This window comes from Candida orthopsilosis, assembly GCF_000315875.1.
Source record: "Candida orthopsilosis Co 90-125, chromosome 5 draft sequence".
In the NCBI taxonomy this organism is placed as follows: Eukaryota; Fungi; Ascomycota; class Pichiomycetes; order Serinales; family Debaryomycetaceae; genus Lodderomyces; species Lodderomyces orthopsilosis.
Window position 1 is genome coordinate 1,065,117 of NC_018298.1, and position 12,481 is coordinate 1,077,597.

Genomic DNA, 12,481 nt, shown 5'->3' on the forward strand with positions numbered 1-12,481 from the left:
AGAGAGAGAGAGAGAGAGAGAGAGGGCAATCGTCTACTAGAGCGGTATTGTGTATACCAAATTAGACGATGGTTCTAACGATGATGACGATGATTATGTTGATGATACGACGACTTTATGAATTTGCACACCCCCCTAGCTTCGACATTATCATTCAAATAGAGACAAGGAGGGCCTGAATCATGACAAGACTCCCCAGAAGTGATTCAAAACTACCATCCTGCTCTTCCTTGCAACATTTGCTATTACTCAAAAACCAAAATTACAAGATATTTCTCTACTCCAGTGTTGTTTTATATTTGCTTTTGCTTTTATTTGCTTTTTTACTTGTTATTTGTTGATACTTTTTGGGCCATATTTTTCACCTACTACAATGTTTTTGCTTTTATATCGGAATTGGACTTTTTTACTCCTTTTTTATTATTCCATAATCATAATACTAATAATTAATTTTAATATATAACTGCTTTTGATATATATAAATATATTTATACACGTGAAATACAAAGGTGAAGTTCGTTGTGGTGGTTTCGCAGAGTACTTTTAGTGATTGAGAGGCTTTGTGTTGGATTTTGAAATTTGCAACAACATAAAATAAGTACAAGGCAACGTTAGCAACAAAAGCATGCGAGATCAAATTGTAACAATTGCAGTTGTATTGTTGTTTATGCATTTATCGCTTGCTTTGATGCTGTATACTCACTTATTTCGCAAATTAGCTTTTAGCAATTGCGTAGGCACAAATATACTATTTTTAGATGTACATCAATTATTATTATTCCTTCACTTGTTAAAGTACTGGTGACTGCCATGGCATCAAGATTTTTTACGATTTTAGAGTTTTTATGGGTTCGGAACCATCCTTGGGACTGATCTATTTTCAGATCAAAGCCACTCAAGAACTGAAATGGGTCAAACAGAGTCATTTATTGTCCAACGATATTACAGATTCCTTCCCCGTGCCACCTTCACAGGATAATTTTACAGATACGAGAATATTTGAATGATACACTTTCCTGATTTTATACGATGTTAGGGCGATTACAACCTCTCCTCTCTCTCATCTGTTGTTCTTATTCTCCTCACTCCTATCGTATCATGTTCCGAGAGGTATATACCCGGATGCAGCAGGTACGAACACATGAAATTAAACTTGAAGGTGTAGGCGAGTCACCAAGTGAAACCTCATACTTGTTTGCACCTAGATAGTTAGTGTATACACATCTCATGTACGATGAGTGTATGAGATTGGAATGACCAAAATTAGATAAAGTTCAATTCGACCCCCGTATCGGGTCTTTAACGCACCTTCTCCACTATATCTACTGTCTCACACCACCACCTCACTTCCTCTTGTCCTTGTGTAATGTTTAAAACTAGCGTGTTTTGTTTTTGAAATAGTTCGTGATTGTGGTATTTCCATGCACATGCACGATGATGAAATCCCAAGATTTGACCACGCTTGATTGTGATTGTGATTGTGATTTATTTTTAGTTAGATGTCATCAGTTGCGAAGCATGTTTACTACTTGTGTATGCTCACCTCATGTACAAATCGAGCTCTTGCTCTTTTGTGTCATAGTTGTGCGTGTTGTAGAATTTCTTAAGGTTTTACTTTGGTTGTATACGAATAGAATGTACTCAGACTGTGCAATAAGTATTCGAAGGAGGTAGGACGATTGACGCAGCCCTTTGTCCAACTCCTTCCGCCAGTGGAATCACATATTACTTTATAAATAATGTGTTGGTTCCTACTTTTCTCCCTCTTTACACTTTTACGAAGTTCGTTTAAAAGTGATTTACGATACAACATTGTTTTTCTTTTTGATTTTGCACCTCTTTCAGTGTTGCTATTGTTGTTGTTACTGTTACCAATATTATAACTGGTTTTTAGAGTTCTGGGCTTTTTTGTTTATTATCTTTGAAAGCTTGAAAAGTTGTGTTGTTTGTTGTTCAAGAAAAGAAGGTAAGTTCATTTTATTCATTTGAGGAGTACCAAATTTAAATGAATGAGCAAAGCGAGGATTTGGAGATGATGTTCATGTCTAAAATTTAGATAACTACGCATTGTCAAATTAACCATCTGCTTCATACGCTAATTGACACTAAATGGTTCGATTGTTGTATTTATATTTTATTTTGAGTATTATAATTTAGTCGCGATAAATAAACAAAAATTCTTCACCAAAATTTAAATCTAAACCTTTTTTATATTGCATCCAACGTCAAAACCAAGAGGATATTTTAAGTATAAACTTTAATATTATTTTGAATTTCCCCAGATATTTTCATTCCCAATAGAAACGCCTAGGTGGTATGCTTAACATATGCTATACACGCTAAACATGCTACTCATGCACGTGCTATAATAACTCCAAGTGGCTGGCTGCTTTGTGTTTAACTTTTTTGATAATTTTATGTGGAGATGCATAACAGTTGGGTTTACTCAATATTATAATTGAAATGACCCAGAAAGGGGGAAACGAGGGCGTTGCATACACACCAATTTTTTGGAGAGGGAGAGGTTTGGCCATTTTTGGTTTATTTTCTGGAATACTACCCATTAATGCAAGTTAAGTCAAGTCAAAAATTTTGTTTAGCCAGCAACGTGATCTGACGCTTTATACATCGTGAGTGTTGGGGTTTTATAATAACTTTCACGAGATTTGGTCTGACTATTAATATAACTTCAAATCTCCTTGAAGTTTAGTGAATTCTTTTCAGTTTCCCTTTCTTATACAATCCAACTTTAGAAAGTCACAAATATATTCCAGTTCAATATAATGAGAGTGAGTCAAGTGACATCAACTCTTTTATCACTTTTTGCCGCGGGTGTTTTGGCTTACGATCAAAATTTCAAACTTAGAGCTACAATCAATGACGTTGAACTATATGTACAAATTAACCCGGAGACTCAATATGCTGAGTTTATTGCCGCTGATATTGATCAAAGATTTAGATTCAATGACGAAAATGAATTGATTTTGAACGATGATCAATCGACCTTGATTGGTATAACTCCAGCTGATCTTGTTTTCAAAACTTATCCAATAAGTGAGGATTTGGGGATTGATAACTCGTGGACACTTTCAACTAATGAAGAAGGTGATGAAATCTTGGTCTATAATACGCCAATTTTTGCTTGTGGCGATGCAGCTCCATATACAATTACTATCAATGAAGAAGTTGGTTGTGCTGCTTTTGGTGATTTGGTCCGTTTTGATACCGCCTTGAATGAAGAAGCAGTTACTGAACCGGAAGAAATTGTTGAACCTACTGATCCAGAAGAACCAACCGACTCAGTTGAACCTACTGATCCAGAAGAAATTGTTGAACCTACTGAACTTACTGAGCCTACTGAGCCTACCGAGCCTACTGATCCAGAAGAACCAACCGACCCAGTTGAACCTACTGATCCAGAAGAACCAATTGAACCTACTGAACCAGAAGAAATTGTTGAACTTACTGATCCAGAAGAAATTGTTGAGCCTACTGAACCAGAAGAACCTACTGAGCCCACTGAGCCTACTGATCCAGAAGAAATTGTTGAACTTACTGATCCAGAAGAAATTGTTGAGCCTACTGAACCAGAAGAACCTACTGAGCCCACTGAGCCTACTGAGCCTACTGAGCCTACCGAGCCTACTGATCCAGAAGAAATTGTTGAACCTACTGAGCCTACTGAGCCTACTGAGCCTACTGAACTAGTTGTGCCAGCCGAGGTTTCTCTTCCTACTGATTTTGTCAATTCAGAAGAGTCATTTGAAATTGTCGCTCTTATTTCCGGAAGTTTGGAAGCTATCACTTCTAATGGCACTCACATCACTATTACCAATGGAGAAGCTGTACAATTTGTCATCGAAGATGGTTTCTTGAAGGTTGGTGAAGATCGATACGTAAAAATTGAGGATGACGGACTTTTATCCATTGCTGCATTGGCAAATGCTACTTCGGGATGGAGTATGGAAGGAAATGTACTTGAGTTTGTAACTGCTTTGAAACGTCGTTCTGTTACGAAACGTGATGAACCTGTTCCATTCGCAGTTTGTGAAGCTGATGTTGGATACGTTGTTTACGCTGGTACTGGTGCTGGTTGTGAACCAATTGAAGTTGCTGCTCGTCAAGTTGAAGGTGAAGTTGAGCCTACTGAACCTACTGAACCTACCGAACCTACCGAACCTACTGAAGGTACTGAGCCAACTGAGCCAACTGAAGGTACCGAACCAACTGGAGGCACTGAACCAACTGCAAGTGCCGAGCCGACTGATGTTACTGAAGCACCTGAACCAACTGAAGAGCCCACGTCTTATACTACCAGAACAGTTGACGTGCTTGTGACTGTTACCGAGTGTGACGAAAACTCATCTTGTACTGAAAAGGTTGAAACTTCCCAATCACTCGAGGCTGCTATTACTGATGCTCCGGACAGCATTCTTACCACATTGACCCAAGAAACTACTGTTACTATCACTTCATGTGAAGATGATAAATGTGCCGAAGCCGTTACTGTTCAAAAGACTGTCATAACTACCTACTGCCTTGAATCATATGTAACTGAAACCGTTGTTATCCCATGTACCACCGACGTTACTTATACTGTTGAGGAATGTTCTACTGATGACAAATGTGATGTTTATACTACCGAAATACATACAACCAGTTACACTACTGTCACCTTGACTACTTATTTGGTTCTCACTGAAGAAGGTCAAGCTGAAGCTACTGAAGCACCAGCTGAGGAAGAACATGATGAAGTAGCATTCGAGGAAGGTGCCTTAGAGGAAGAATCAGTGGAAGAAGCTGCCACAGAGGAAGAAGCACAAGAAGAGGCTGCTCCAGAGGAAGTCGCTCCGGAAGAAGCTATGCCAGAAGAAGTTGTTCCAGAAGAGGCTGCTCCAGAGGAAGTCGCTCCGGAAGAAGCTATGCCAGAAGAAGTTGTTCCAGAAGAGGCTGAACAAAGCGAAGCTCTTGCTGGTGTCGCATCAGAGCAAGGAGCCCCAGAAGAACAACAACAAGTTGACAGTGAAGTAGCTACAGAGATGATTGAAGCTCTTGAAAACAGTGGTGCAACGAATGCCTTGAACTTGAAAGCTTTGGCTGGTGTTGTTGCTATTATGATTCCAATGTTCTTGTAATTTTATTAAAGGGAACATTTTTCGGTTGTATTTTTATAATTGATCAATATATGACGTATACTTGAAGTATAGATATTCTACTGTAAATAGCATTCCATTGAATCGGGCAAGTTCTTTTTAATCTAAGTGGATGTGATTCTTCCACCAATGACATGTGGCATTTTCTGTTTTGAAGAAGATGGCGCTAAGGCGGTTGCAAATAAATTGAATGATTAGAATTGCACGACCTTCTACTGGATATATTTTTACAAGTACAACCATATGGGCATAAAAAACATACGTGTATTCTGTACGACCCTATGAAAAGAGCTATTACGACTTCATATCATTTCGCAAGTGATGACAACAGGTTTCACTTTAGCTCATCAATATGTATTAGAGTATAAAAGTCGTTGCTTTGCTGTGGTTTTACTAATTTACGAATTGTCTAGAAGTGCATGAGGCACCAACAGAAAACAAAAAAATTTTAAATTTATAAACCTGCAGAGAATATTTTGGGTTTATTGGACCACACTCAATCTACATTTTGCGTGTTCAACTACGTGACAAAGGATAGAACCAAGCATAAATTTCTTCTCACCACTATCAACCACATACTTTGACTTATTCTGTTTGACACCTACAAGAGTTACGGAAAAAGAGGAGAATTAGCATCACGTTTATCGCGCAACCCTTTATCGAGTTGTGATAAAGGAAAGGGGATGAACTATTTTAGTTTCTGACACATTTCACAATAGCAATAACTATTCCAGTAATAAACTAGAGGAGATGTCAGAGTTAATTGCAGATCTACGGCAACAAACATTGCTCACGCTCACGACGATGACAACGGAAGTGCAAGTGAGTAATGTTGCCTCAGCATCCGCATTAGAGCCCACTACAGCGGATAATGTCATGGCAACAATAGTGCACTTATTCAAGAGGGTCGACGATATCAACAATCAAATCACAAAGTTCACACATCATGAATCGTTCGTACAACGAGTTGTGGCAATATCTTCGTCATGCGCATCAATCACAGCGGTTATGATTGCACTATACTTCCTACTAGCGATCGATCCCAAACGACTTGTGTTTCGTCACCAACTAATTTCATTTTTACTATTGTTTGATTTGTTAAAAGCGGTAATTTTGTTGATTTATCCAAGTAGGGTGTTGACTCATTCAGTTTCATACTATAACCGAAAATTTTGTCAAGTTGTGGGATTTTTTACTGCCACGGCGATCGAGGGAGCAGACATTGCAATTTTTGCCTTTGCCTTGCACACGTTCTTGCTAATTTTCAAGCCATCATTGAATACCCGGCTGGCACATTCTAATCGTGTTGAAGGTGGTCTATACAAGATGAGATATTTGGTATATGCATTGTCAGTATTGATTCCGTTGATCTTGGCCAGTTTGGCATTTATCAATGGGACAGGGTATGATTCACTCGTTTGTTGGTGCTACTTACCCATGAGACCTGTCTGGTACAGGCTAGTCCTTAGTTGGGTTCCACGTTGGTGTATCGTTGTTGCCATTTTTGTATTTTATGGCTTGATTTACATTCGCGTTGTTAAAGAGTTCAAATCCCTAGGTGGGGCTTTTACAAATATTCATCAAAGAAATGCTGGTCATTTTAGTAACGAAGCTCCCACATTTTTTGCGTCGCTAAAGTTCTTTTTTGGCTCAATCAAGGACCACTTATTTCCCAAGATGTTGATACCGGAAGAATCTGCACATACTGCAAAATTGACCACTAGTATAGGGCCATTTGAGCGTGGACGTGGTGGAGGAGTCAATGAACTGGATTCGGATGAAGTCGATGATTTAGAGGAGTTGGCAGATGACTACACCGATTCATCTATAAAGGATATCAATTTACAGCACTTTCAAAGGCGGCAAAAGGTTATTCAGAAACAGATGAGGTCAATATTTATCTATCCGTTTGCATACTGTTTTATTTGGTTGTTTCCGTTTATTTTACAATCTACTCAGTTCAACTATGAAGAGGCTCATAGTCCAGTTTATTGGTTGAATGTTTTGGGTGCATTCATGCAACCCTTCAATGGAGTCGTTGACTCAATTGTATTTTTCATTCGAGAAAAACCATGGAAAAATACCGCCATGAGAAACTTTGAAAAGGAACATCGACAACGCGTTGACAATATCATCCAAAACAGTGTTGAGCAACACCGATATAGTGCTGTGCCATTTACTAACACGCAGGAAGCAAGCGAGCGCATTGCACGAAACTCAGTCAGTGCCAGCACAGCATTAGTTGATATCAATAACTACAAGTATTGGAGACGACTTTTAAACAAATGGAAATTTCCATTGTTTCAACTACCGACGGAGGAAAACATATTCAAAGCTCAAGATAAGTATATTAGCAAGAGATTGAAAGAAAAAGAGGAGAATGGAGAATTTAACCATTTCAAGCCTCAACAACCAAAGGGAACTAAAGCCAACTTTACAATGAATGAAAAACCAAATAGTACAACTAGTAATGACGATAGTGAGTTGAGTTTCCCACCCCAAATTCATGATAAGTATTCTACTCACAAATTTGAGCCAGGATCAAGTGCTGGTACTGTTCCTACCCTAAGCCTACCTCAAAGGCGTAGAACCAGTGTTCCTGTTTTCAAATCGGATATACAAACCCCACCATCACCTAATCAAGTCGATAATGATGAAGATAATGAGGATGAGGGGAGTGAATTAGATTTTACCCAGTTTTTAAAGTCTTGAAAAGATTGAAATAAAGGGTGTGTAATAGTGAGACGCTTGTGATATACAAACATATTCAAAATAGTAAATTAATAGCTAATGTTTGTATAATAGTGTAGGATTCGTATGTGTGGGTGATGCATCTTCTTTTGCGTTGATAAGAAAGTTAGTTTTGTGTAATGAAGAGCGATTATGGGGATAAAGGAGCAAACAGAAATCCACACTGTTCGAACGATAAGATCAGTAACTGTATTTGACAACACAAACACAGACATACATCATGAACTATACTACTTCCAAATTACCAGTACTACCATTCGAGATCATAGAGAATATCCTACTCTACCTTATGGATGATGAAGATACTTTGGACTACTTACAAACTGTTCCTGAATTGACATCGACGATAATCAATTATCGGCGATCAACAGTCAATGTGAGTAAGACTTGGACCTGGCTGCGTGGTGGAACTTTCACCATTGAAGACTTTTATCATGAACGATTGCATTTAAATTACAAACCTCGTCTAGTGGTGTCTGATATTTTGTCCGTTTGTCAGATACTTGACCTGGGTGTTGATTTACAAGGGATCAAATTCAAAATTGACGTAGAGCCATACGACACCAACGAACAGATTCAGAGAGTCATTTCAAATGTCGACTTATTCCAACTAGGCATTGACCGTACAGTTAAAGTGAATTCCGACTTGAGACATTTATGTGTTAGCAGATGGTCCACTAATTTTCCACCTGAACTTGAATCATTAAATCTTGATGGGTTCCTTCCTCAACTCATGCCCTACGTGCCACCAACAATAACTAGATTACTGCTAACTGACCCACACTTATATCCACCCCAAAGTCAGTTACCGACTTCGATTCGTGAGTTGCGAATTGAAGAACAGAAGATTTCGCAAGTATCGATAAACGTCACTTATTTGGTCAATCTTCGCCTGTTCGAATTCAAAGGAAATGTTGAAAAGGGCTTTTTGAATCACTTGCTGGACATGCAATTGCCTACCACGATCGAAAGTTTGTCATTGGAATGCACAAGAATGGTGTCTTTAAATGGAATAGAATCTTTTGCCAATCTTCAGAAATTGAGAGTAATTGACTGTCCCAATTTGATATTATTTTTCACACCAGAGTTTCCATCGTCGTTGACCTATCTTGAGTTTAGCTTTAAGAATTGTCGCCAGAAACTATTTGAAAGAAACCGTGTTGTTTTCCAAATCCCTGGAAGGAGTCCACTAGATGCAGTAAGATTTGTGTATGCCAATGGAGGGTTCATACTTGCTGTTGAGGACGAATTTAATCCACCACCACTGTTGAAGACCTTAATATTGAAAAATCACCAAGAAATCTATTTTGGTCCTAAGCTAAACCTACCAAACTTGCAAACATTGGTGGTGGAGAAGATTTTTAAATTGAATTGTGGCAGATTACTTTCAGGATTATCAACATGCGATACCTTGAATGCATTGACATTGAAAGATTCATCGATTGACTGTATTGATGATGTCAAATTTCCAAAACATTTGTACCATCTTGACTTATCGGACAACCTTTTGAGCTCTATTCGAAATACTAATCTACGTCAAGCAAAACATTTACGGAAAATGAATTTGTCTCGTAATCGATTCATCAGTACAAACAATATTGATATTCCCAACAGTTTACTAGCCATAAATATGTACTATAACGAATTACATTCATGCAATATCCCAGATACAAATCTAACAAAGCTTGACATTGAACTTTCAGCGGGTACCGAATTCGGCTGGAACATGCTCCCAACGACCTTGATGTACGTTACAATAAAGGGAGATGGTCACTACTTTGAGCAGGTACCAAGCACTTTCCAAAGCTTAAGAAAGTTATTTCTTCATTCATGGCTTCAGCCTATTCGATTGCAAAATTTAAACTTTTCCCAACTTTCCAATTTATATGATTTGGAAATTTGCGCCGTTCAACCACAAAAGTGCAACAAGGTTCAATTGCCCCAACCAATAGTCAATTTTTTCCTTCGGTTTCCACAGGGTACTGCTTGTCAGTGGCCCGATTTGAAGCTGCATAAACGATTAAAGACACTTACCTTTGAGTCTGTTAGTTTTGATGAGATAGATTTGGATACGTTACCACTTAGTTTGGAAGAATTAAAAATATCATATTCCCATGAGTTTCCTGCTCGTGGATCTGTTCGACATCTTACAAATTTGAGAGTATTGGATATAAGCGATGCGTTAATCAATGGGCTCCCATCATTTTTCGTTGATCTGCCCGAGTCATTGACTGTCTTGAAAATCGATAACAAGAAAATTGCGGCGAATTGTGCCGATTATATAAATTGTTCTAACTTGCAATTGCTCACGGTGTTCAGATTTGGATTAGACCTTTATGAAGAAAGGGATAGTGTCGTGGCATTCATTTCTAACATGATTGCAAAGTGTCCTAAGCTACATAGGGTGTTTGTGCGTGACGATGATGCAGAGGATTACACTTTCCAGCAGTTTGGCGACCTTATTAAACCACAGCTTGGCTATAGCAGTCACCCAGAACGTTGGTGTAGATAATCTCGGCCCTACCAAAGAAGAATGATAGATTGGTGTCCAGTACTGTCAATGTTGGCTGATATCTGTTCTAAAAGAATGGTATCACAACACTATAGTCTGTGGCACCAGGTTGTACTTCACTACTCAGGAACAACTAACGTTGATGACACAATATCGTACCGTTGTAAAGAGCTTTTTGGTTGAAGATTAAATTTGTGTTACTAATCGAGCCGACTCCAAATTTTTATTCGGTCTTTCTTTGTCCATAGATTAAGTCCGATTGGTGTTAAAAGCGATAAACGGATCTCATCGGACAGCACCACAGAATGAAGCAATAATCTCAGTTAGAAGACACCTCCCAGTATGGGTCTAGTGTCATTGCCGCAACTAACAATAACTAAATGTATACTGGTTCCACTTTCTACTTTTGAAAAGAATTTAAAGCCGGTTGTTTGCTTTTGTCTCCGGCTATTGAAATGAGTTATAACCGACGGAAAAAAATATAAACAAAAAAAATATTCTGTATGTATCAAAAGGTCGTGCATCAGCAAATGTCAGGTAATGCACTTTGAGCAGAGCACAATAGAAGTATGTTGTGGTTACGAAAAGAATGGCAATAGACGAGAAGTTTAGTCTCAGTTTTAGAAATTAAAGCCGGATCGTAATAAGTTCAATTGTGGTATATCTGTAGAGAGAGAGATGTTACATTCAGAGAAAAAAGCGTTGACCGGAATAAAAGTATGTGTGTTTGTGTGTGTGGCGCTTAAATGGGTTTTGCGTCTCTCATCAAAAATGATGCAATCTTCCTTGCTTAGCTTCCCCCACGGCCAGCATTCACTCTCTAAAATGATATCTGGTTGGGAGCCAAATAAAAAATCTTATCCAATCCCGACGCCTGAATAGTACAGCTTTGGAACAAACACGAATTGGTATTTCACCGACCCGCTTGTCGAGCAACACGTACTTTAGTTTCGTGTAGACACAGAAGGTGTGTTACTTGTTTTTCTGGTTGTATGTTGTATGTTTACACACTCGGGTACATGTGGTTATATAAAGGGACAATAAGACAATTCTTCTTTTGTTGTGTATTGTAACAAATTAGGCAAACACTGCGGGAATTTTTTTGTTTACTTTGTGCTACAGTTTGTATGGCAATTGATCAATCGTACACTACTTTTTTTTCTTTCTTGGAACAACAAAAGAAATTAAAAAAATGCAAAAACCAATAACAATTGACAATAAGAAAAAGAATTAGACGCTGAGAAAAAAACTCAACTCTTCCAATATTTCAATACTAAAATATATTTACTCCCTCATATTCTCTTTTTTCTCTTTTCTTCTTTTGCTCTTCTCTTTTCCAGTTCAATTTATTCAGTTTCATACGATATCACCAACAATGAAGTACTCAATCATCGCTACTGCCTTCACTGTTTCATCCGTTTTGGCCGGTAAGGGTCCAAAAGACCACAAGTCAGCACCAACTGTCACTGTCTATGCTACTGAAACCACCCACAAGTATGGTAGATTCAACAAGACTCCTCACCCAACTACCACCACTGTCATTGTTTCACCATCTGAATGGACTAGTTTGAAGGATGCTTCATCCAAGGTTAGAAACAACCACAGGAGAGATGAAATTTTCACTGCTATCAAGAGAGACAACGGTACCGCTGGTGGTGCTTCCAACTCTACTGGTGGTGCTTCTAACTCTACTGGCGGCGGTGCTTCTAACTCAACCGGTGGTGGTGCTTCTAACTCCACTGGCGGTGGTGAAAGTAATGCTGGTATGACCGCTTCTGGTGCTTCATTCGCCATTGCTGGTGCCGTTGCTGCTGGTTGCGCTTTGTTGATGTAAGGTGTTTTTTTCTTCAATCACACAAAAATACAACAGAGAGTGAAAGAAAAAAAAAAAAAAAAAAAAAAAAAAAAAAAAAAAAAAAAAAAAAAAAAAAAAAAAAAAAAAAAAAAAAAAAAAAAAAAAAAAAAAAAAAAAAAAAAAAAAAAAAAAAAAAAAAAAAAAAAAAAAAAAAAAAAAAAAAAAAAAAAAAAAAAAAAAAAAAAAAAAAAAAAAAAAAAAAAAAAAAAA

General features: G+C 38.0%; 4 protein-coding genes across 4 annotated transcripts; all 4 read left to right on the forward strand. All coding sequences in view use genetic code 12, as the record gives it.

The window, feature by feature from the left end:
* Window positions 1–2,783: 2,783 nt before the first annotated feature.
* CORT_0E04750 (hypothetical protein) lies at window positions 2,784–5,135 on the forward strand (the record flags this gene model as incomplete). The annotated part of the gene is made up of 1 exon (XM_003870141.1): window positions 2,784–5,135. The coding sequence occupies one exon, from the start codon at window positions 2,784–2,786 to the stop codon at window positions 5,133–5,135; it is 2,352 nt and encodes a 783-aa protein (XP_003870190.1).
* Window positions 5,136–5,903: 768 nt separating this feature from the next.
* CORT_0E04760 (Gpr1 plasma membrane G-protein-coupled receptor) lies at window positions 5,904–7,865 on the forward strand (the record flags this gene model as incomplete). Its single annotated transcript, XM_003870142.1, has 1 exon — window positions 5,904–7,865. The coding sequence occupies one exon, from the start codon at window positions 5,904–5,906 to the stop codon at window positions 7,863–7,865; it is 1,962 nt and encodes a 653-aa protein (XP_003870191.1).
* Window positions 7,866–8,124: 259 nt separating this feature from the next.
* CORT_0E04770 (hypothetical protein) lies at window positions 8,125–10,416 on the forward strand (the record flags this gene model as incomplete). Its single annotated transcript, XM_003870143.1, has 1 exon — window positions 8,125–10,416. One exon carries the CDS (start codon window positions 8,125–8,127, stop codon window positions 10,414–10,416), a length of 2,292 nt encoding a protein of 763 aa, XP_003870192.1.
* A 1,375-nt stretch (window positions 10,417–11,791) lies between these two features.
* Window positions 11,792–12,250, forward strand: CORT_0E04780 (Pga14 GPI-anchored protein; the record flags this gene model as incomplete). Its single annotated transcript, XM_003870144.1, has 1 exon — window positions 11,792–12,250. The coding sequence occupies one exon, from the start codon at window positions 11,792–11,794 to the stop codon at window positions 12,248–12,250; it is 459 nt and encodes a 152-aa protein (XP_003870193.1).
* Window positions 12,251–12,481: the final 231 nt, after the last annotated feature.